The sequence below is a fragment of the Onychomys torridus genome, chromosome 11 (assembly GCF_903995425.1).
Source record: "Onychomys torridus chromosome 11, mOncTor1.1, whole genome shotgun sequence".
NCBI classification, from domain to species: Eukaryota; Metazoa; Chordata; class Mammalia; order Rodentia; family Cricetidae; genus Onychomys; species Onychomys torridus.
In genome coordinates, this window is record NC_050453.1 from 8,369,660 (window position 1) to 8,395,182 (window position 25,523).

General features: G+C 37.8%; 1 protein-coding gene across 12 annotated transcripts in view; it reads right to left on the bottom strand.

The window, feature by feature from the left end:
* The window catches only part of Gpatch2 (G-patch domain containing 2), a 202,222-nt gene that overhangs the window by 170,034 nt on the left and 6,665 nt on the right, over positions 1–25,523 (bottom strand). For 10 of the 12 annotated variants that reach the window (XR_004946170.1, XR_004946169.1, XM_036202040.1 and 7 more), the window contains 4 exons: positions 23,621–24,334; positions 17,320–17,381; positions 14,704–14,886; positions 14,212–14,291 (listed from right to left, as the gene is read on the bottom strand). Coding sequence is in view for 10 of the 12 variants with exons in the window: in XM_036202040.1 (XP_036057933.1) it covers positions 14,212–14,291; positions 14,704–14,886; positions 17,320–17,381; positions 23,621–24,334 (1,039 nt within the window). In the remaining 2 variants the exon portion in view is untranslated. Of the gene's footprint in view, positions 1–11,116; positions 14,084–14,211; positions 14,292–14,703; positions 14,887–17,319; positions 17,382–23,620; positions 24,335–24,812; positions 24,838–25,523 lie in introns of those variants that run through there. The other 2 variants (XM_036202037.1, XM_036202044.1) reach the window with 2 other exon arrangements.

Sequence of the window (25,523 nt, forward strand, 5' to 3'; positions counted from 1 at the left end):
TATCAAACATTTAGATGCTCTCCAGAAATGACTAGGATCTATAGACACTAAAATTGCATATTAAACTTAAGACATCAATGTAATGTAGTAAGTTAATTCATTGCTTTTTAAGTGAAATGGAAGTATAAATTACATTCATGTTTCCTTAAAGAGGCTAATATTCCAGTTTGACTTTAGAATAGATTTTTATGTTTAATATGTAAACTTAAAAATTACTAAAACCTACAATATCAAAAGTACATTATTAAGCTAAAAAAGTCAACACAACTGACTTTAAACAAATCCAAATTCCAACTTTCAAACCTGAATTCATATAAAATGATAATTTTAGTTATTATTGAATCAAATTATTACAATAATCACCCCATAACTGCACATGGTACTTTGAGATATATCAAAGTAATAAAATAACCTGTCAAATGAATAATTATCTGCATTTAATCTATATATAAAACAAATGGCCCAGAAATGAGTAAAGTCTGTAATTCACTCAAGACACTGGGATGCCATATATTCATGGTTAGAACATCTAATTTCTTCATACATATTCATGTATTAATTCACTTTTAATGAAATTCCTAATTACAAATTATTGTGAAAACAAGTTTATATTCTCATAGTGATGAAATAAAATCAACAATTACCTACCAGATATGAGATAATTTAAAGAGTGTATGTGTATGTATGAAGAATCTACCTTTACTTTTTCCATACATAAATTGTCTGCAGTGCCCTTCTTGCCCTTCACAGTGCTCCACTGTGAAACAGGAGTTCAATACTGAGAGAAACTGGAGGAAAGGAAATTGACATCGGTGAGGCAGCATGTATCCTTAAGGGCATTCCACAAAATAAAGGCATCTCAATGACCGACACAGTGTCATGAGAATTAATCAAGGAAAGACAGTGACAATACCATATTCCAGGGAAGAATGAGGAAGAGACTGGAGCAAACCATGGATTCTAGAAGCCAGACAGCCACTGGGGGCTTTGCTATTGTTGTGTGCTCTTGTTTGTGTTTTAATCCGTTGGTTGTTTGGGTGGATGGTTTTTTGAGAGGTGGTGTCACCTAGCCTGGGCTAGCCATAAACTGCTGCTGGCTTAGCCTTACAAGTAAGTGCTGGGATTATGGGAGTACACCCATGCACTCACTGCAATAATATTTTGAAATATTTTAAAGAAAAATATTAGTCAAAGATGAAGAAGTCAGATAATGCCAAGCTTGTGGTTGAAGCCAAATTGTTTATTTTTATAAAATTTGCAACAATTTCAAAAGATAAATTAAGCATTCAACAATAAAAATTCCTGCATTCACCTTTCAGAACGAGAACCCGGCTAGATTTTCAAACCCGGCTAGATTTTCATCCAATAACTTACAAAGCTCACAATAAATTTAAGCTTCATTCTTACACTGTTTGGAAAGTGAATCTTCAAGCAAGAACACTGCGACTGGAAACAAGGGCCATAGGTCAAGTCCCAGAAAGCCAAGACTTAAAGAAATGTGGAGCTCAGCAGCCCGAACATATACCCTTCTTCCGTTTTGGGAAATCCCTGAGCATCTATAAAGTGGGACTGCACTACTGCTAATGATTATTTCACCCACTTCTTAGAACAGAAAAACTCACAGAAACAGAACAGCTCCCTTTCTTATGAATGGGAAAGAAATTAAAATGTTAATGATGATCTAAAAGGTGAAATCAAGAAGACCAGAGAAGGGGAGAAAAAAGATGGTTTAAGAGTATGGGAAGAAAAAGCTGAGGAAAAGGGATGGAAGTATATTTACATGATGAAAACTAAGCACCTTCAAAACATAACATCAAGTTTGATCAACCAAATACAAAATAATGATTTTCCCAATTTGACCAGGATACTTTAAGTGTACTTTTTCGAGAGCCATTAGGCCCATCCAAAATTTATAATATCAACTGGGAATATAAGCCTTTTACCTTTACCAAGAAGCCTGAACAGCATGACAGTTCCATGCTGAGGAGTGGCCCACAGGCCAGAAATTAAGTCCTGACATGATCAACTAATTTGTCATGACTCTGAACAAGTATGGCTATCTAGTGTGTGTGTGTGTCCATATGTGCAACCATGTATGTGCCTCAGAAGGCCAGAAGAGGACATCAGGAATCCTGCTCTAACACTGGGCCCTGATATCTTGAGACAGGGTCTCTCACTGACCTGGTAGCTGGTGCATCCTTCTTATGTGTATCCCTCCTACTGGGCTGGCAGAACACCAAGTCACTGTGACCTGTTCCCCACCTACCTCTGGAGTTACGGGGCTCAGTCACACTCAGGTTTTATGTAGATGTTAGAAACCTCATGCTTGCATAGAAACATGGCAAGGCATCTTACTCATTGAGGCAGGTCCTTGGGCCCCAGGTAAACTAACTGTCCCTCAGTTTCCTGGTATATATAATGGAAAGAACATAATATCTATCTCCTTAGACTCTTTATATTAAATGGACATTCACAGAGAAACGAAAGCACTATTCAGCAATAAAATAGTAACACTAAATACTGTGAGATAGTACTACAGCAATAAAGTATTTTTGACCTTTTATATTAAAAAGCTTATAAAAGCAAATCACTTAATAACTTAAAACATGCAATAGCTTATGATCTCTCAGACAGTCCAAAATGCTATCAGGACTAGCATGGTAGGGATGGCATGGGAATGGAGACTGTGTTCCACACTTGTCCTCTAGATTTTCACACCCTATGTATCTATTACTTTTTAAAAATAATCAAAATTTAAAAGGCACTAGGTAGGACTTCCCAGTAAATATAACACAGTGATCATACTATTACTGTGGCTTTCTCTCAAAACCTGACTAAAATGCCAATAAAAGGCTAAAAAGGTTCAACTCCACCAGGACAAAGAAAGCACCATCAAAGACGGAAAATCAAAAGCTGTAAGGCTGCTGCTCAGCTTTACGTGCAGAAGCATGGCAAGGAAGCGGCAGTCAGAAGCAAGCTGAAGGAAGTGCCAGATGCTGAAAGGCTTGGCAACTGGAGGTGCGACGTGGCTGAAACAGGTACCTGTGTGATGTCTGATTTCCCTATGTATGGGTGTTTTTGCCTATATGTATGTCTGTGCATTACATAGGTGCCTGTTGCCCACAGAGGCCAGAAGAGGGTATCAGATCCCTCAAATGGTAGTTACAGAAGGTAGTAAGCCACTATATGGGTGCTGGGGATCAAATCTGAGCTTTCCAGAAGAGCTGCCAGTGGTCTTAACCACTGAGCCATCTCTCCAGGCCTGTAACATCTGACTTTAAAAAGCTGACTCTAAATCCTACTCCTTGGCCCACACACGCACATCAGCACTGCTACTCTGTATCTCAGGACAAGTTCAAAGTTTATCACATGAAAATTCAAATTAGAAAGGAGCTGTTCCTACAGGCCTCCCAGTAGGCTAATATTACAGTCGTGGAGATTCAGAAGTCTGCACATGACTGTTCTCTGCAGCTAGTGGACTTGAGATCATCCTTTCCCCTTCTGATCTAAGGGAAAATCCTACAGGTAGAGTAGCTAAGGGTCTCCCAGTCACACAGCCAATAAGCACAGCATCTGTCACAAGGCATTCAATTAACTTTTTAGCACAGGCTCAAACAGGATCATCTATGCCATTTGTTATGGAATGCATGCATGCTTATAAACACTGAAGAATACAGAGGCCAGTATTTGTTGGAAATGATGTTTTACAATCACACTGCCATCCTTAACTAGTTAATTATAGAAAACATCCTTAAAACTGAGACAGATACAGTTAATCACCATCAATACTGAAAAAAAAAAAAAAAAAACAAAAACAAAAATGTTAAGCACAAGCTCTGCTGAGACGTGTACTGTCATGGGGTGTTCCAGACAGCAAGGGATACAATAACCAAAGCAAGTGGATGGTAAATAGTATAAAACCATAGGTTATCCATGGATGGATAGATGGATGGTTAAAAAGACCGAAGGAGAGATGAAGAGCTGAGAGGGTATCATTTCAGATGAGTTTTGAAGGTTTTGAAGAAACAGCATAGAATGTGAGCTATTCCTTCAAGTGTATGAACCTAACAGGAAGAAGAGTGTGAACAACAACTGACATGTTTGAATATTGAAAGGGTTGACCAGGGTCAAGGTCTCAAGAGCCCATGACCATCTGGAAAGGGCAGGACTGCCGAAGATCACAGGTAAGCAGTGAAAACAGAAAGAAAAAACTCTGGATTTTATCATAAAGGCAATGAAAATTGTTTTGTCTTTTTAAACTGGGAAGTCAAGAGCCTAGGATGTTTTACAAATGTTTACTTAGAGTTAGTTATAGGTGATAAGGATTAGAAGCCAGAAACACCACTAGACCAGGGAAACTAATGTCCTACCCATGTCAGAGAATGAGAAAGTAGCATGAGTGGCAAGAGGAGACTGCACAGAAGGGGCAGCTATGTGTGTTGGACAGAAGACAAGTGAACACAGGCACTGTGCACAGTCTGTTAGGTGAAGAGACAGTGCAAAACCAAGTTTAAGTTCAACAGTAAAACCCACTACAACCACTACTTGCCCTAAATAAACGTTTCTCCCTCTCCTTTCTCAAATTAATTTATGTTAATCAAACGTAAGTATTTGAGGACAAAGATATACATGCCTAACTTATGATACCTATTAAAAGTAAAAATATCAAAAGCTTTCACTGTGTATAGAATTGAATCAAAAAATGTGTGGCTAAAGTCACAAGCAAGACACAACACATCTCTAAATCAGATGTAACACATATTTATTAATATGACAATTGAGGTGAATCATTAAAATTATTTTAGTGGCCGTGTAGGCACGCCTTTAATCCCAGCACTTGGCAGGAGGATCTCTTTAAATTTGAGGCCAGCCTGGTCTACAAAGCTAGTTCTAGGACCGCCAGGGCTACACCGAGAAACTCTGTCTTGAAACACTCCCCTCTCCCCCAATCCCCAAACAGAAATATTTTTGTGAATCAAAAGTAAGAAGGGCTTCAGAGCTGTACTCACACCTCATAAGGAGGCTGAGGCAGGAAAGTGATCCTGAGGCTAGCTTAGGTAGCTTAATGAGAGCCTATTGCAAAATTAAAAAAAAAAAAAAATTAAGGAGAGCTATGAATGTAGCTCACTGGTAGAATGTTTGTTTGGCATGAAGGAGATCTGGGTTCAATGCCCAGTATTAAAACAGAAAAGAATTAAAAAAGCCTATCAGAGATATATAAAAGGAAAATTAAATAATGTATTAATCTTTGAGTTTAAATACTAGTATCTGGCCTAAATATTACACATCCAAGCTAATATGAAATCCTTAACAACTCAATGCATACTTTTAAATGTAACTATAATATATTGTAACTAACAGATAAACTTACCCCTATAGGTTTAGTATTACACTGATCTGAAACACTTTCACAGTAAACCATCTCCAATCAATTTCCTGACCCATGCATGAAACTCTAGGAAGGTGATATGCTTTAACAGAACAAAAAAATTCATCCAACTTTGATTATTCCCTAAGTACTGTGAAGATTATTGAACAGTTTATTGAACAACAGAAACATTACAAGTTTTGTTGGCTTAAAACTGAAATAATAGTTGGGCTCTATCTTTGGGTTATCAGAACCCAATTTTTTAGATGGCAGACCAGCAAATACCTGCTTGGCATACATTAACTCAACAGTACAAGAAAAGCTTTCTGTCTAAATAATTTCTGCATGAATCCTCAAGTTTTGCAAATTGACCTTCAGTTGGAAGAGGTACAGGTGATTTCAGTACAAAAAAAAAAGCTTATTAAATATTATTTGGAAGTGTTCTACCCATCATTGATTTTTTAACTTTTCTGATAGTAGGTATCTGACATATCTAAAGGTAAATTAGAAAACTGAGTTTTATAGACCATCAGAATAATTTTATCAGCAACATAAAAAGCAGAAAACCAGAGGTGAACTAGAATTGGAAAAAGTAAAATGTATGCATTTCTGCCTCCCTGGTTTTGGTTTTAAAAAGAAAGAAAATAGGAGGCACTCTGGCAATGTCACTACCATTGTAAACGGCACCCAGAAGGGATGGATAGGAATGTCCACCAATGGAATCATACGGTCATCAATCAGCAGCAATGGGTCCTTTTACATTAAGAAAGAGAGTAGGTTTGAGGCAGGGGCTTGCTAAATAGCCCCAGTTGGCCTGCACTCACTATGTAAACAAACCTGCTGGTCTTAAACCTTCCATGATTCACCTGCTTCAGCTTCTAGCACTTGAGGGTTATAGATGTCATGCTCTGGCTTAATTTCTTAAAAAGAAAAATAAGTATTTTGAATATATTTCAAAGGTTTCTTAGGCTACAAGATAGAAATAAGTGTTTGGTCAACTAGATTCTAAAATGTATTTTAAGTCTCAACCATAGCCAGACATGGTAGATAATATCTATAACCACAGCACTCCGAATTCTGAGGAAGGATATCAATTGGAGGCCAGCGCAGTCCCACACAGAGAGCTCATGCCAGCCAGGGATACACAATGAATCTGTATCCACAGAAACAAAGACACTTCCTGCATTTTCAAAATCAGTGTTTTAAAGATTCATCAGGGAGTCAGTGCAAGAAAGCAAGGCGTGAAAAGTGTGCTTATGGCACAGCACTGGAAAGGCAGATGTCAACATGGGCTACGCAAGTTCAAAGCCAGCTTGGCCTACACGAGAGTATGTTTCAGAAACAAACAAAAGTCCAGATACCTAAAAAATATTAATCTTGAGAACAGTGACCTAAGAATTTGTACTGCTATAATACAATTTGTTTTTTAAATGTAGAAGGTGTGGCATGCAAGTACCCATAGGGCAGAAGAGAACACAAGGGCTTACACATTAACTTTGGTATAATCACTATAATCACACATAATCAGGACAGCCTATCTCCATATATGGTTCTACTTAAAAGTTTCTTGATCCTAACCCATTTTGCTGGATGAATTGGTGTGAGGAATGGATGCTTGCTTCTTTTCCCAGATGAGTGGTTAGTTTAAGAGTTGACCTAAAGAATGCTACTAGATGGATTAAGGCTGAAACTGCATCTACCTACAAATTTTACTCACTAACCTTCATTCCTGCAACTATCCTACTGCCTTTCTAATTGTTCCCATGGCTATTTCTATCTGCTTACTCATCCCCAACCAAGGTTACTTTTATTCATCAAAATATAAGCTACAGGTGACCATGTCAGTCTTGTTCACAGCTGTAGAATGCAAGGCCTAGAGCCATACACAGCAGTAGCATTATACAATCTAGCTGTAGGCAATACTAACCACCTTTGTAGAATAAATGGAAGTCACTCACTTAATAAGACAGAAGATTCAAATGCTAAATTAAAGTTTAGTCCATCCTCTGGCTCACACCTAATGGAGGGATAGGATGGAATCTATACTTCTAATTTAATCTTAGCTTATAGTTACATAATGCACTTTCTATTGACTATCAGTATGGCCAGGGATAACATGGCTTCACAAGATTACTATGGACCATGATCTAAATCCTGCCCATATTTTCAGCTAAACTGTTTTGCTATAAACCCCTCCATACTATCTAATCAATCTATCTATTCCATGATGTGTCAAACCCAAGGCCTTATTATGCCTTCATGCCTGCCATTTCCTACTGGTGAATGAATTGGTGAGCTCTAACCCATCTGTTAGGTATCAGCTAAAGCATCTGTTTCTATAGGAGACTGTCTCAGAATTTTACCAAGTGGCTTCAAAAAAGAGAGGCAACATAAGAAATAGAGCTTTCATCCTAGTTAAATGAATACAGTAACATGACAGGAGAAATGATGAGTTTCCTTGAAGGGAGAGAGAGAAGAGTAAATTAGCAGGGAAAGAAGGAAAATTAACCAGAAAGCTCTAGATCTGGACATGTTAAAAGATCAGTAAGAAAGTACAGAGAGCCAGTTATTAAGCCAATGGAAGCCATAAATACTTTATGATTACTACAGCACATCTTGATTATGGCTGCCATTCTAGATAGTGAATACTGATGTGGATATATCAACATAACTCACACTTGAATATGTTATGCAGAAATGAAGACTACTTTAGAAAGATAATTTATTTATATTTATTAGCAACATGAGACAGCAACATGAAGAAACTTCAAAATCATATTAATTTTGGTTTACCAAAGGAAAAACAATTTAAAATGTAAACACAAACCTACATTATAGGAATGTTAATCTTATTAATTTAAATATATAAACAATACACAGAAAGTATCAAGACATACTAAGCATTGTAATATGTGTTTCACACTGCACATATCCACCATTTTGAAGGTTCTAAATTCCAACATATAAGGCCACACCTATACTAAGTCATCAGAGCAGCAAGCACAAATATTTTAATCTATGGAAAAATAGATGTGGTCACATCTTATATCATTAAAATATCATGATTGATTATCATATATGTTTTTAAGAATATAGATAACACAAGCATTCAAATGCATATAAATGAATAAGTGAATTTAATACACCATTGAATATGTATGTTTCACATTTAATAAAATATGACCCAAGAATATCAGTATTAATATTGATCCTATTCAATGATATGAAATAAATGTTATGGGATTTACATTTTTAATTATCAACTGTTATAAAAATTTTATAATACAAAATATAGAGTAACATCAAAATAAAAAATTTAAAGCAAACAGACAGTATTAAATTTCTCCTGAGAAATATTACCATTTTATTGATTTGTACTTTTCTATAATACAGAACTGATTTTATCTAAAAAAAATTTCTAAGATTAAAATATCTTAAAACCTAGACCTCAAGCTGATACTGAGAGGAAAATGAAATTAACATATAATTAACATACTTAGACTATAACTTTCCAAACATAAATTCTCCAAAGTCTACAAAAATGCTCTAGGAATACAAATTTCCAGGCAGAAAGACTGTAATAAAGGATTCCACTAACAAAAGCTTAGACAATAGTCCCCATAGAAATCAAATACAGTGGCAGATACAGGCTATGTGGTATTTTACATCATTTTGGATTTAGTTTGTCATAAACTCTCTTTGCTTTGACTAGTGTGAGAAAATAGGTTATTTAAATCCCTCATTCAAATCAATTCCATTTTAAATGAGCCTTCTTGGTAAAAGGCTATAAAGAGCCTAAATATTCCTACTCTAGAATATCAAGAAACTGTACCACAAGCACTGAGCAGACATATGAAGAGTTCACTACAATAAGATGGTCACTGTCAACATAACTTCAAGTACCTACAACAGTCATTCATGGTCAATCCCTCTGAACCACCTTAACAACTGGAACAGAGAACACTCCTGTTCTAAGTGACACAAGGTACTGTGAGAGTATGAACAGTGGAACATGACAATTTATATTAAGGGTTAACAACACTAGCTCTTTGGTTCATATACTTAAACTTGAAAATGTAGACACATAAGGAAATCAATTAAATTAAGATTCTTTTTTTGGCAAAATAAACACACCATTAGTACCTTATATGTTCTCGTAATCACATGAAAACTGGTCTTCAAGCAATGGTAAACATTTTAAGCAAAGCCTTCTATCTTACTACAATGTCTTAAAAAATAATGATTTTCAAATACTGTGTTTTAAGATGAATCTTTTCCCACAATCTTTCAGCAGTCATAATTTGAATAACTTTAGTTAGTGATGAATCACTAGTTCAAAACACAATGAAAAGAGAATTTAAAAATCTCTCACCCTCACAAAACACACAGATTAATTGGAATACTCAAGGGTAGGATATCCTGAGCCAGGTATAGTGGTGTACACCTTTAATCCCAGCACTGGGAAGAGGCAGGTGGTCTCTGTGAGTTCAAAGCCTGTCTGGCCTACATAGTGAGTTCCATGCCAGCTACATAGTGAGACCCTGTCAAAAAAACAAAACAAAACAAAACAAAAAAACAAACATCCTGGCTACATGGAAAACTACCTTTTGGTAAGGTTCCTTGAATTCATGTTGTAGGAACAGTCTTTTCAAATTTGATTCCAGCAACATTACTGTGTTATTATTCTGAATTGTACTTAATGAATACAGTCTAGAAATGTCAGGGTCTCAGGCAGTATCTCCTGGGTGAAGACCGAAGGACATTCCATGAAAGTTAACAATTCTCCTAAATTAGGTACTAAAAGGCTGACTAGCAGGGTACCAATAAACTGGGGTTTCTAACCATACAACAATAGTGATTCTCTTCGCTTTTTTGAAACAGGGTCTCATATGGCACAGGCTGACTTCAAATTTGCTATTTTGCCAATGATGATCTTTAATTCCTGATTCTCCCGCCTCCACCTCTCTCAAATGCTGGTATTACTAGTATGTACCACCATGACCAGCCGAGTAATTCTTATCAACAGTAAATTCTCAGAACTTGTAATCTCACATATACATGGGCACAATTTTTTTTTAAAGGAATAAGACTGGATTTAAACCTCATAAACAGTCTACAAGGAAAGCTTAATGATTTGGGAGGGAGGGGACATGAAGAAATGGGCTTTACAGCTTGTAGTTCAATTTGAGACTTAACTTGTTAACCAAAAATTCATTCAGAACAATTCTTCAGACTATACTAAAGACAGAAATCAGATAAACATAAATAAGATACAAAAGAAACCTAAAAGCCTATAAGATAAAGCAATCTATTAAGGTAATGTCAAATTATATCTAAAACATGAATCAAAAAGTTTAAGGTTAAATTCTATACTTGGATTCATGATAAAAATTAAGTTGCATTACCAGCTATTGTGTTATTATCTTCAATAATAACAGCAATTACTTATTATATACTACATGCTGAAGATGGACTTAAACTTATATGTGTACTTTATCCTCATTTAAGCCTGTCATCATGTCCATAAAAAAAAAGTGTCTGTATTTCACAAAAGAAGAAACTGAGGTTCACAATGTGTGTTTAAATAATACTAAAAACCAGAGTGAATTCACAAATATATGACTTCAAGGTCTATAATACTCTGTAACAGTGGGTCTCAACCTTCCTAATGCTATAGCCCTTTAATATATATAGTTCTTTATGTTGTAGTGACCCCCCAATCATACAATTATTTCATTGCTATTTCATAACTGCAATTTTGCTGTTATGCATCATAATGTAAATATGTGATACACTCTACAATACCTCTCTGCTTTCCACAAATACACAGCTATTTCTTTTTCCTCCCTGCAGATTCCAAATTTGACAAATGAACTACTAGCTGAACTGTATGCCACCTGAAACCACCACTCCAAACTTTTGCAGATACAGCAGTGACAATCTGAGCTCCTCACAGGCACTTGCAGGTGAAAGGGACAAGGACCACCTCCTTCCTGCAGCTCTGACACTGTAAACAAGTGTCCTTTGTGTGATCTACTGAGGACTGCCTTATTGACTTTTTGTGCTTTTTCTGGTGATCTTACTGCTTTCAATGGCCCCAAAGTCAGGCTAAAGTGAAGACTGTCATTGTCACTAAGCATGAGAAGGCCATAGTGAGCCTTATGGAGAAAACACGTTAGAGAAGTTTTGTTCAGGCTTTGGGGATGGTGCTATTAGCCATAAGTTACATGTTTATGAATCAACACTACACAGTAAATACCTTTAAACAAACACACGCAGCATTATTCAGTCAGCAGCTGATAAGAACATGAGGAGCCAAGACCCACCCCAAACCTAAACCTGACTTTGCTGTGGCAGCAATGGCTTCTGATTCCCTAACTAAGTACAGTGACTTCACTGAACACATCTGTGAGAAGTAAGGACAGTAACGGAGAACATCCCATACTTCACTTAGTTCCAGGGTTTTTCCTTGACGTGCACTCTATCACTGTATGTATGTGGGTGTCACTTACCCACTGAAAACACCCTGCTGCCATTCTGTTTAATGGGTTACAGCTACACATGCTGAAATTTGCTCCTAAAATTAACCTTTCTTATGTACACTTTGGCTTTCCAGTGTGAATCTGTGCTAATTGAAATTAATTTCTTGCTACAAGAAATAATGGACTTAATGGTGACTGTCTTAGCAGGCTAAATTTTTTAAGGTAGCAAGCTACGTATATTATGAGTAAAAACATAAAGAGACTTAGAAAAACATCAGCACAAACTGAAAATCTTACCTTTCTTGATCAAGTCAGAGAAATTTTTGGAAAAAAAAAATTACAGAATGTAAAAATCTAAACAAGGACAATTCAGGGTTGAGAGAAAGAAAACCTTAAGGCTTCCTCTGCTTTCAGTACAATTTTGAATACAACAATGTAGCCCTGAAAAACACTCCATGGCCTACTGCACTCGTTCCATGTTAAACACACATATATAAAAATCTCCATGAAGTGGAGCCTAATCACCTCTTCACAATTTAGACAGGAAGGCAGCTTTGAGGATGGTGCAGCCATGTATCATCCACACCATGAAGCTAGTCCATCAGTTGTAATAGCTTCTATAAAATACCACAGTGAGACTGCAATAAGCCTAGAAAATGGGCTACAAATCCCAGCCATACTCAAGCAAGCAGTGGACCAAAAATAAAAATAGGTAAAACTGAGCCAAGAATTAGATAGTATTCCTCTAGATTCATGATTGGTGAGACAAAGTTCACAGGCTGAGGCATTAAAGTGACTTATTCAGATCTAAAGGACAGTCATCATACAAAACAAAATCATTTCTGTAATTCAGAAAAGAACATGAATTTTTGCTCTGAGACAGTATAAAAATCCTTAATACAATTATTAAGCACATCACCGCACCTTTAAATATGGGACAGTCAGGGGGGTCAACTTGTACCATGTCACCTTTAACATCTCCAGAGATGTTGTCATACATTCCTATTTAGTTTATTTTTAAATCTTTCAGACCACAATAGTCTTAGGTAAAGGTAACATCAACTTTAAGTTTCATTTTGATCATATTTAATTTAGCCATTAAATGCTGAACTGACAATTAAACCAGACATTATGAAAACATTAAACCACCAAGACTTTGTCAATTATAGGAATTTGAGGAAAAAAAATTAATCAATTTAAAGTAACTATTTTAAAGAACTCAAATGGCTTGAGTTAGTATAATGTAACAAATATGTGACTGATGGAAATGTTGTATTTCCCTCCTGCTTGATGAAAATGAGCTTATGTAAGTATTTCTAAAACTGAGTGGCACCCATGGGCTGCCATCCAAAGATGAGAAAGCTACTCTCTTTAGACATGACAGTGAGAGCAGACATGCATTATTGTTAAAACACCAGGTTCACGTGATTTCATCAAGCTCCATGCCAGTGAGGCAGCTGTGACTAGTTTAGGGATCAGATACACACTACTGAAAATGTGACAGCAAGTGGTTCCCTAAAGGAGACTAGTTTGTCATCACTGTGCTATTTAGGGATAGGATGACTTTCGCAGTACAATGAGAACTACAGTATGAAATACAACAGGATTGTAATACAGAACAATTATCCAAGTGGGAAGTGAACTGAACAAAGGATAAACTTGAGCAAAAATTACTTCACCTTATATCAGCCCTTATTAAAGAAAGTGCCCTGAGTAAAAACACAAGTATTTTAAATAATGCTGGTAGAGAACAATTCTTTTAAAATGAACCATAAATGGCAATACATCATTTTTATTTACACGTCAGATATAAAAACTGAATCTTAAGCAGTCATAGAAATATTAAGGAATATTTGGGTTAAATATAGTTTTCAATTTTCTATCTTTTGTTAGCATTTGGCAAAGCAAAACAATACATAAATAGATCCAATGTTAAAAACCATAAGAGAAAAAAATATGTAAAATATACAGTAGTTTGTATCCACCCTGGGCCAACCTACATCTCAGGGAAGCCTCCCAATCAGATTCACTTCTGGCTAAAAGAACACCAGTCCTGCAGCAAAACAGCCCCAGGTCTGCATCAAAGAGGCTCGCACTTCAGTGTAGTCCTCCAGGGAAGAGGACAGGAGCCAGGTTCCCTCGGATGCCATTCCCCAGGTGTTCAAAACGTAACTAATTTATTAGCAATAGAAGATTTGGTTTATAGGGGAATCTCACTGGTCCAGTTTGTAGCCTACAAAAAAATGGGATTATTTTTAAGTATAACATTAGAATATAAGTAAAGGGTGAGGATCTGACTTTTTATTCCATAGACATGGAAACATTTCCAAACATGACATTTCAATAAGAAAGCATGCCTACCATTGAAGGTGGAGCCCCTCCAGATTTTTTAATATTCTTTGAAGGCATTCCATGGAGGCAACTGAGTCTAGCTTGGAAACCTGGGAAATCAAACAGTCAATTTAGAAGGTACTGTGATCACTGGAGCATAGAAGAAGAGCGTATCAACCGAGAATTAAAACTAAGTTGCTGATAGTAGTGAGCACCAAGAATATTACTGAGGAAAATGTGAAACACACTTAAAAGAACTGAGGTAATTCCCAGCAGGGTTCTAATGCAGTCAACACTTAACTAGCTAGTACTCAGACATTAAGAACTCCCTTTCTCCCAATTCACACTCCCATTAACACCTTCCAGATGAGTGAAAGCAGACGAATGAAGTACTTGGACTAGGGTCCAGCACATTCTCTAGAGCATTCTGGGTTTGCACTCTGTTTCCACTTGGGCCTATCCTCTTTCAGTCCAGTAAGAACCAGAAGCAATGGGAGGCAGCACTTGGGAAGTACTACTGACCTCGTCTGCCAGGATGTGACATGAGGGGAAAAGAACCACTTAGGATACTTTCAAACACAGGGTCGGACACGTTTCTGTCTAGTTCTGCAGGATCTTCCTTCTCCCACCAGGGCACAACTCCAGCAATACCACAGGCTCCACCAGACTCCTTTTCATAGAACCAGTCACTCTGTTCATCATCACCTGCGCAAAGACAAAATGTTCCCCAAAAGATTCAGTTTAAACCATGAAACAGAGAGTTCAAGAACAATTTATTCACTAATACTGATGATGGAATACCTAGGTGTAACCAGGGTACTATAAATGACCATTTAAAATTCACTTAACCTCAGTGAGTATCAATATATTTCTTGAGATTTAAGCAGATAAAAATGATTCAAAGTATAGAAGGTAGACAGCTTATCAAAAGAAGAGAAAAGATTTTAAATAGAGTCACTAAACCTTCTAAGATCCCAAGAAACCACTAGTGCTGGTGGGTTTTTGTAAGAGTTTTCATACATGACTATAGATTTTCCTTTCATGAGACTTCTGATTTAAGGCCGCTTATAAAATTTTAAAACAGAAACTGCAATCATGAAACAAAAATAATGCCCCCCAAAAAGCATCTAAACTTAAGCTGAGAATTATATATGACAAACAGATTTAGTTCAAATACACAGTGAAAACTAAATGCAATTGTAAAATGAGAACCACAGGCTGGGGATTTAGCTCAGTGGTAAAGCACTTGACTAGCAAGCGCAAGGCCCTGGGTTCGATTCTCAGCTCAAACAAAATAAAAAGAAAGAAAGAAAAAAATGAGAACCACAGGACTGTTTGAATTAGAGAATAAAATATTTTGTTAAAATTTACAAAACTTTAGTATTAACATTTCATAGGAGACCTAACTTTAAATGTTATAGAGCAGGAACTCACTTGAGATGACTATCTTACCTCTGAATTGCCATTAACACAACACTATACCCACTACTGTACTTGGGAGGCTGAGGCACAGTTCAAGAATGAAAGGCCAGCCTGTGCTATATAAACATAGACCCTGTCTCAAAACGAAAAACAAAAGGGGGAAAAAAAAACACTTCAGAAAAATGAAGTTATTTGAGTTCACTTTTTATATGATATTCTTAGAGAGTAAATTAAATAGTCATCAAAATCTTGGGCATGGAATCAGCTAAGTTAAAAACCCATTATCCTGTAACATTGAGAAAACCATTTCAACTTTATTAGTTCCCCACTTAAAAAGTAAATAAAAAGTGGGAACTCACACAGTTCTTAAAGAATGAAGTGAATACAAAGTAAGTTAAATTCTAGAAAATGTCTTAGCAACATGAGATACACTAAGGTCACAATAACTGTTGCTGTATCTTCTTAAACCAGTGCCTTCTAAAGATGTCAGCCTTGCCAAGAAGTCCCTTTTGATGAAAGTTTATCATTTTATTTGATCATATCACCAACCTCTATAATCTAGGTAAGCTCTGTATTTTAACAAAACTTGTCCATTCCCAAGGTAGTTCTACTAACATATTCCAGATGAAGTCTCAACTTCCAAAGGCTATGGTCTTGCCCACAATCACGCACTTCCTTGTACTAAGTGGAAAGAATGGCCCTCTAATCTGCTTTACAAGGTCCGGGAAACAGTACAGGCAACACTACTATTCTGTCCCATAGTCCCATCTCGTCCCTACCACCGCCATAAAAATCACTAAATGATTTATAATTTTAGAGAATAAATATATTGTTTCTTTCTGAAGAACCTACTTTCTGCTAATACATTCTTTTTGTCCTTTAGTCTGGTTTGGTTGGTTTGGTTTGGTTTGGTTTTTGAGATAGGGTCTCCCTAAGTAGCTCTGGCTGGCCTGGAACTCACAGATATCTACCTGCCTCTCCCTCTTCTAAGTGCTAGGATTAAGGATATTAGGCTACCATTCCTGGCCCTAATAATGCAGTCCTAAGAAAAAAAGATACTTCTGTGATAAGTACACATATGGTGAGTTCAACTTTATGATTTGTACAAGAAATAAGAGAGAGTCAGTTAGGGGCTGATGGGACTAAAGGAGATAAGTCCAAGCAAGGGTGACTCCTCACTCCTTCACAAGAGCTTCAAATTGTTCACAGCTTCAAAACACTGCCATGTTGAAGTGTGAAAATTCTGAAATTTTGGAGGAGAGAAAAGACCTAAGATGTAAGATAGTTCTGTTCAACAGTTTATAATACTGAATTAATAAAAGCCATTTAATTACTTATAGGTGGGCTAGTATAAGTGTGACAACTGAATAAAAATGATAAATCATTGCAAATCCACTCTTAGGAATGCTTACAGTTTCATAAACATATGGAATAAGGTGGAGAATAAGAAGCGATGTTTAGCAATCTTGCTAATAAGGACCAAATTGCAAACACTAAGGTATGCAAAGCTGAGTGCCACATGCTACTTTTTAGACATCTATTATTGGGTTGAGAAGCCAAGACACCTTCCACAGAGCATTGAAACTAGCTACAATACTAAACACCAGCCACTAAGTAGTACCTGTAATATCAAGAGGCTACTGTTGGCAGCTCATACAATAACGAGCAGTATGCTTTAAAATGGATTGCTTGAGAGTGGAAAACAGTGCTTAGTACCTTGTCTTCCCTCGTCATTGGTGAACAACCCGGCGTCGGTGCTACTGAGGCTGCTGGAGTCACTGTAACCAGGAGACAAAGAAAAATGAAACACATCAAAAGAACAATTCATCTATCAGTTGTAAAATTTTAAAGAGACATGGCAGCTCAGAGATGGAACTTGAGCCTGACAAAGATCTGAAAGAAAATAAGACTTTCTTTCCTTTTTTTTTTTTTAAATCAAACTGCAAATATCCCCATCCCATTAACTACATAACATATTATTTTTGGCACGTAAAACCCTAAAAATCTAATGGGACCTGAACAGTGAGCCAGATGGGACTGTAAGGAGGTGCTGACACAAGACAGCTTTCATCAAATGCTCACTGCTCCTTTCTGATGCTGTGTTGTGTGATCAGTGTGCACCTGAAATCCCAGTGCTCACTAAGACAGGGAAGTCTCCATCAGAAGCACACTGAGACTGTCTTCAGCCAAAAACACAGAGCCTGGGATGAAATGACTTTCATAACCACATCTGCAAATATTCTAGAAGAGCCGCTTAATGATTCCCAGCAACTGCATTGCTTCCCAAGGAGAAGGGAGTAATGGTGGCAGTCCATTAGCACAGAGAAAAGCAACAGAGGGAGTTCTGGGCCATTGTTAAGAAGGGTGCCCGTTCCCCTGCAGAACTGGAGAATAGGCATGGTTCCAACTTCATATGAAAATTCAGGAAATAACAGATACTCAGCAAAAAAGAACCAACCACTATTAGTCTACTACAAGCAATATTTAAATGACACTCCAATTAAGTGAAAATAAGAGCAAGTCATGAAAGCTTTGGCCCCTAAGAAAACTGAGTGTTGTTCTTTTTAAAAATTATATACTTTCTTACTCTTAATTCTTGATTTAAATAAATCAAAAAATTGTCACTAGTGATTTTTAAAATTAAAATAGACTTTAAAAAAAGTGTGTGTGTGTGTGTGTGTGTGTGTGTGTGTGTGTGTGTGTGTCAGAGGACAACTTATGGGAGTCAGTTCTCCCACTATGTGAGTTCTGAAAATCAAACACAGAGCATCAAGCTTGATGCAAATGCCTTTACCTCCAGCCAGAAATAAAAAATATTCTATCCATTACATATAAAACAGCATAGCCCAGCTTATTAAAAATCAGGTACATTAGCTTGTTTTTAAAAAATTGTAAAATATTTATGATGAAAATCATTGCTAAGATCTAAATCCACATATCCTTTGCATGCTTTTATTTGCTTTTCAAAAACAAAGTCATGAAAGGTCTAAAAATTTATCAAGAGGCACATGTTTTTTCCTCAAAGCTCTAATTAGGACATTTCCCTCAACTTTCTCCAAATTGACTGTATGATGTTTCCTATACAATCAATATACAATAATATTTCTAAGGAACTGAATCTATACCATCCTAGTTAAAAGCACAGGTGGTCCTACATAAAAACGAAAAACACCTGAGAAACTTGACTGTCTTGCTATGTAGTATTAGTCCAAACTATTACTGCTTTTCCTGTTTTCTTAGAACCCAAAGCCCTTCAACACACCCCAGGCACAATTCCTTTTGGGAAACCCCAAGATAAAATGTAGTTACAATTCAGAATGCTTCAGATTCCACAAAGGCATACTCTATAATGCCCCTGGAAGTCTAGTGTAGCACTCCATAATCAGATAGATCAGCCATATCACTCAATTACCTAATGAATACACTTACTAAATACAAGTCAGGTGAAGTCTGACCACAGTGAGCAAATATTTTACAGCCTGCAAACAGTGAGTCAGTTCGCTATTTTTTGGCTGCCATAGTCTTCTGGGTTCAGATTTACCATCCTTTAATCTATTCTACATACAGCCAGGTTCACCTTTTCACAATATAACTGGTTGACTACTATTTAAGCATGATACCCTGGAATAGAAGAAAGCAATATTAAAGAAAACCAACAGTAATTCTAATAAAATACCGATTTAAAAATACATCCATACTCATTAACTGTGGTGGAGGTACCAGAGCAGTATAAAATATTAACAGTAAAAGGAAATTGGCTTGGAGCATGAAATGGGAAAGGCATGAACTCTACAAACTGTCTTGGAATGTTTCTGTAAACTTAAAAGGACTCATTTAAAAGGGCATAAACCGTATTCATACATACATATGACACCTAAGATGACAGTTTTTTAAATGAACTGACTTCACGCTTTAAATGGGTGGGTTTCCTTATCAAATCTTTCCAATCTTCCATCTGGTACTCTTGCTTGTTCTTCCTCTAAGAAGCATGCCTATCTCTGTCCACAACCTGACAGATTTCAAGATTATGTGGAAATCTAGGTTCTGTAATACCAGTCTTTAGGATCCTTGCTTTGTACTGAGGTATTTCTTAATGATAGACACAGAAAATAAGTCTATTTTGTCTTACTGATAACTAGCCAGTTGCTACATATACTTCCCTGTTGCTATGCTCATTAAGAACAAGAATTTAACAAGAAAGGCTTTTCATTTCCAGCAGCTAGTGGCCAAGACAATTCATCTGCAAGGATACAGTATTTCTCCTTTTTGGAAATAATTGTTATAACTATTACTCAAATAAGACTATATTCCATGAGTTAATGTATATATATTAACATTAATCCCCCTTTCCATTTGGTTCATTTTTTGTTTTTTTTCTATGACCAGAAACCCGGCATCATCTGAGAGCACCACTCTTCCCAATACAGCTTCCCATTATTTCTACTCTTAAAGAAGCTCCAAGGGTTTCTCTGCCCCTACCAGCACAGATATACTTTGCCCTCCACTGTATGGACTGAGGTCAATCAAAGGTAGACAGAACACTACAGCCAAGATTATGCTGTCCTAAGTTTCTTCACTGCCTCCATGATGAAATCTAAAGCACCACAGAATACAGGTCTTCACCAAGTGCTGCTCTGTAGCCCCAAATCCCTTTCTTTCCTAGGTGAAGGAGCTGTACTTCACCCTCCCAGGATCTGACAGTCTGCCGTCACACAGCTTTCTTCTAATCATGCCATTTCCTTGCCGACTCTCCCTCCATCCTTCCCTTTTTGGAACAAGTCTTAGTTCTTGCTTGGAAACACAGTTCCTTTGAGAAGTCTTCACTCACAAAGCACATTCTATTCTCAGTATCTGCTTGTCTGTCTAATCCAGCCTAGGGCATGGGAGGGAGGGAATCTGTGTTAGTAGTCTTTGAGCTATGGATGCACACTGTGGTCATAAAATGTTACACACACACACACACACACACACACACACACACACACACACACAGAGTGATATTTTATTTGTATTGAAATGTGATTTTATTTGTATGTTAATAAAGTTGCCTTGAGGTCAGAGCAAGCCAGAGTAGAAGCTGGGTGGTGGTGGTGCACGCCTTTAATCCCAGCACTTGGGAGGCAGAGCTAGGAAGATCTCTGTGTGTTCAAGTACACAGCCAGCATGGCAGACACACGCCTTTAAGACCTGGAGGTCTGTACAGACAGGCAGTGACAAGGAGGTCATGTGGCTGGGTTTACAACCAATGAGAAAACAGAACATAAAGTCTATAAAAAAGACAGGACACACAGAAGTAGCTCTCTGGCGGAGAAGAAAGACAGCAGAAGCAGTGAAGGGTAAGGCTCTCAGCTATTGCTCTGATTTCTTGGTTTTTAACTCTGCAACTGGCTCTGTGTTTCTTATTTAACAAGACGGTTACATCTACACACACACACACACACACACACACACACACACACACACACAGGTTTTTACTTATAAATCAAATCCAAGAAATAGAAACCTTCTTAAAATGGAAAACTTTGAAAAGAGAAGATGCCTTCACTCTGTAGCAATCCTTCCCACAAAAGAAACTGCACTGGGCCCTTAAGTGGCAGCAGAAAACTGGTATAAGGAAAAGTTTAAATCAGAGGAAATAGTTAGCTATATGTGATTTAAAATATCATATTTAAACTACATACCTGAGATGAGAACAACTAGGAAACCTGACATCCCTACCTGACCCTGATGTTTGTTGAACGATGAAAAGAAAAGAGAGCAGACTCTGCCTCATTATGGCTCCTGGGTAGACAGTGTAAGAAGCAGAAGAACAGAAAGAAAACAGGAAAACAAAAAGAAGGGGCTTCCACAGTAAAGGCAGGTGATCGGTGACTAGCCGAGAACTCAGCCTTCACTGCACTGCCATACTCCCTCAGCAATGGGCAGCAAAGCTAACTAACTGCTTCTGGCTGAGTGATCCTCAGTCACAATGATTCAATGCCATAATACAACCAACCCTATTCCTGAACAAAAATCTTAATTGTCTAACTCTGCAGCTCTCACACAATTGAGCCTGTATGATACTGAGTATTCAGAGATGGGTAATGCCTGGGGGATGCTCACCAACCTAAGACAGACCGCCTGTGTGGCCTGGACAGGTGTGTCTCCATGACGGGTAAGGTGACCTGCTGACGTCCCACGCAACCTAAGTCAGAAGCTCATTTTTTAGTAAAAGGGGTGGACCTGTAGAGCCCTGGCCCCCATTTTGGGTAACTGTTGCCTTGCTTGCTGACCTTGACCTTGATATACTCCCTATGCTAATTCCCTGTGAGATTCCACTTTCCTATATGCTTAAGGGAAGCTCCTTGTCTGTGTATCCAGCATATTGGGCATTAACAGCTTAGATGCAAGATTGTAAAACATCAGAAGCGGGGTTGGGGACTTGGCTCAGTGGTAGAGCGCTGCGCAAGGACCAGGGTTCGATCCTCAGCTCAAAAAAAAAAAAAAAAAAAAAAAAATCAGAAGCAAACTTCTGCCCTCTGGGGTTCTCCCATTGTTTTGTAAGCCTGTATTTAAGCCCTCCTCCCTCCTTCAATAAACAGCATTAGACATTCAAAAAAAAAAAAAAAAGAAGAAGAAGAAGAGGGGGTCAAGGAAACCCAGAGACAGCTGACCAGTGCTAGTTGGAGCTCACTGACTCTGGACTGACAGCTCGGGAACCTGCATGGGACCGAACTAGGCCAGCTGACTGTGGGTGACAACTATGTGGTTCGATCTGTTTGTGGGGTCCCTGACAGCAGGACCAGGACTTATCCCAGGTGCATGAACTGGCTTTTTGGAACCCATTCCCTGTGGTGGGATACCTTGCTCAGCCTTGATACAATGGGGAGGGGCTAGGCTCTCCTTCAACTTGGTATGCCAGACTTTGTTGATTACCATGGGAGGTCTTACCCACTCTGAGGATTGGATGGGGGTAGAGTGGGAGGGAGGTGAGGAGGCAGGAGAAGAGGAGGGAGAGGGAACTGGGGTTGGTATGTAAAATGAAAAAAATTTTAATAAATAAATATATTTTTTAAAAAAAAGAAAAATCATAAAATTCTTGAAAGAAACAAACTTTTCAAAACCTTCTTTAAACACTTCTTTACTTTTGGTTTACTTTTTGAGGAAAAAACTATATAAACAGTAAACATCTAATAACTTTTTGTTAACTCCATCTGGGTTCTCATCATAACTGCAATCACACTTACAAACACACCCACATATATCCAAATATCCAAAGCCTACAATCACCAAGATTAAAATGAAGTCAATGCTATAAGTTAAAAATAATGTTTTCCCCATGACCATTTTTTTCTGACTCTCAGAAATTGAAGGGGGTGTGCTGAAGACAATGAGCAGCGCTGGCTACTCTTATAAGGAGCTGGATAAATGGAAGAGGCTCACTCCTCTGCTCTGACATACAATGAGCATGTGGCAATTAGAATAGACATATGTGGTCTACTTCCTGACAGCCAGCCAACCAACACAGGAATGCTACAATTCCCATTTTTCTAAGGACCAAAATCAGCTGTTTCCACACCATAAATCAAGTCTTTATAAATGATCAGAATTCCCTAGCAAGTTATAAATCAATACACCAAGCCCCACACATCACAGGGTATGACCTTTGAACATCAGGAATAAAAATAATGAATATGCACCCTAAAATGTTCCAAAGGCTGAAGCTCCATAATTATATGAACAATGAGATATCCTAAAGTGCAGTGATTCAAAAGCATATTCTTTCCCATAGAAAGCTATTTCTTTTTCTCTTTGTAGCTGAAATTCAAGACAAACTAACACTTTGCATAAATCAAATAAGCAATTTTGCTTTGTGTGAAAATGCTATAAATTATAAAGAAATACAAACCTAGTTACAAAGTAATAGCACTATGATTATGGTAATTTATAATTATCTTAAAACAGAATTAAAACATAAAATACATTCAGCCCCAAGCAGGCAGACAAACACATTATTGGCAGAGAATAGTAAAGTTACCTTTCGCTCATGAGCTCATCTGAGACTTTTTGTTCTTCATACTCCATTTTGTCTTTATTGGTCTGACTTATGTCTTCACTTTCCAAACCTCCTCCTTCCTCTTGGGTTTTTGGTCCTTGTCTAATCACTTTCAACTTCCTTTTTTTAACTTTATTCCGGGTAAACTCTGGATATTGGTAAGCTCTATCATTGTCCATGTCCTGATCTCTACAGCCTTCAGGCAGCTGGGTCATTGTCCTTTTGCTGGAGATGTCCTGCGGGAGATCCACTGCCATGCGCTTCACTTTCCTCCTACGGCGGAGAGTTCTGTTCCCAAGGTTGTCCACAGCAAAATCAGACTCATGCCACAGAAGTCTTTTACCTCGAACACTGTTATTTAAGTTGGAAGATGGCCTGCGCTTTGCCACTAACATCTGGTCATCAGAGTCACTGTGATCTTTCTTATTGCTGTGGTTCTCTCTATAGTCCTTACTTGGTTCTTCTAAACTAGAATCAGAGCCTTCACTTAAGCAGTGTCCTGTCTCCCAAGGGTGATGAACATTATAGGACCTACGCTTCCTCCCTCTCCTTTTCCTGGCCTGGCGTTTCAGAGGGCAAGACAGATTTCGAGAATGATCTCCTGTTTCAGCAAACCCACCTCGGGCTTGCTCAGAGCTCTCTTCCAGTGCAGAGACAAGATCGTGAACAAGCTCTTCCATTGTTCGGCTGAAATGCCTGTATGTTTTAGAGAATGAGAAATAAAGTCACTCGGTGCTAACCTAGTTCTCTACACAAGCATTTCACTCTAAATACAGCTATAATTAATATCCTTTAAAAGAAAGGCATGATTACACTATTCAAAGTCTCACATGTTCAGTCTGATCCCTTAACACACTTCTTGCATAAATCTTGTGTTTTGTTTTAATTAGACATAGGAGTGGCTAGGTGAGAAGGCACACACCTATCTATAATCCTAGCCCTCAGGAAACTGAAGAATTAAGCTTAAATTAGAGGTCAGTCTGCAATACATGCAGGCCCTGTCTTAAAGATAAATTCCTAACACTGAAATCACTTCAAGACAGGTTAAATACAGTATCAGCTGGTTAGGGCAGGGAGGGCGGGTGCTCAGTAGATTAAGTTCTTGCTGCATAAGCATGAAGATCTACATTTAGGTCCCCAGCACCCCCGTAAAGCTGGACATGGTGTTGCGCACCTGTAACCCCAGCACTCCTGTAACCCCAGCACTCCGGCAGAGACAGGCAGATTCTGTGGGCTCGCTGGCCAGCCAGTTAGGAAATAGCAACCTCCAGGTTAAATGACAGACTCCGTCTCAAAAAGAATAAGGTGGAGAAATGATTGAGGAGTACGTTCAGATGTCAATCTCTGGCATCCACATGCAACCACATGGGTTAACACACACACAAAGGATCCCAGGATTTGTCCATGATTATTATGTAAGCATGGGAAACATTCTTCTAATAAATCACTGTTCCTCACTTGCCCCTTTTCTAACCCCAACCAACTACTTTCAAACTGTTTCAGTCCCTTTCCTCCCTAAGTAAGCTCATAAGGAAAGGAGGCATAGAACCTTCTGCTTCCCACACACTTTGCCTCATCACTGCCATAATAGCAGATGTAGACACACAGGGATTTCCAAAATGTGTATCAGATGTAAAACGGAAGTTTAACCAAATGATGGGCATATCTCTAAGCCACTAAGCACTCAGAAACAAGTGACAGAGAAACTGTACTCCATTCCAAACTGGCCCCTCAGTGGTCCATAAGGGCCATCCTTAACACACTCTGAAGTGGTCTCCTATCTTTCTGGTCAGTAAGCATCAGCAACTGTAGTGTTTTGGAGTTTTAATAAATTACATAGTTCTTTCCAAATTCAATTCCCATTGATGTTAAATTTGTTGGTGTG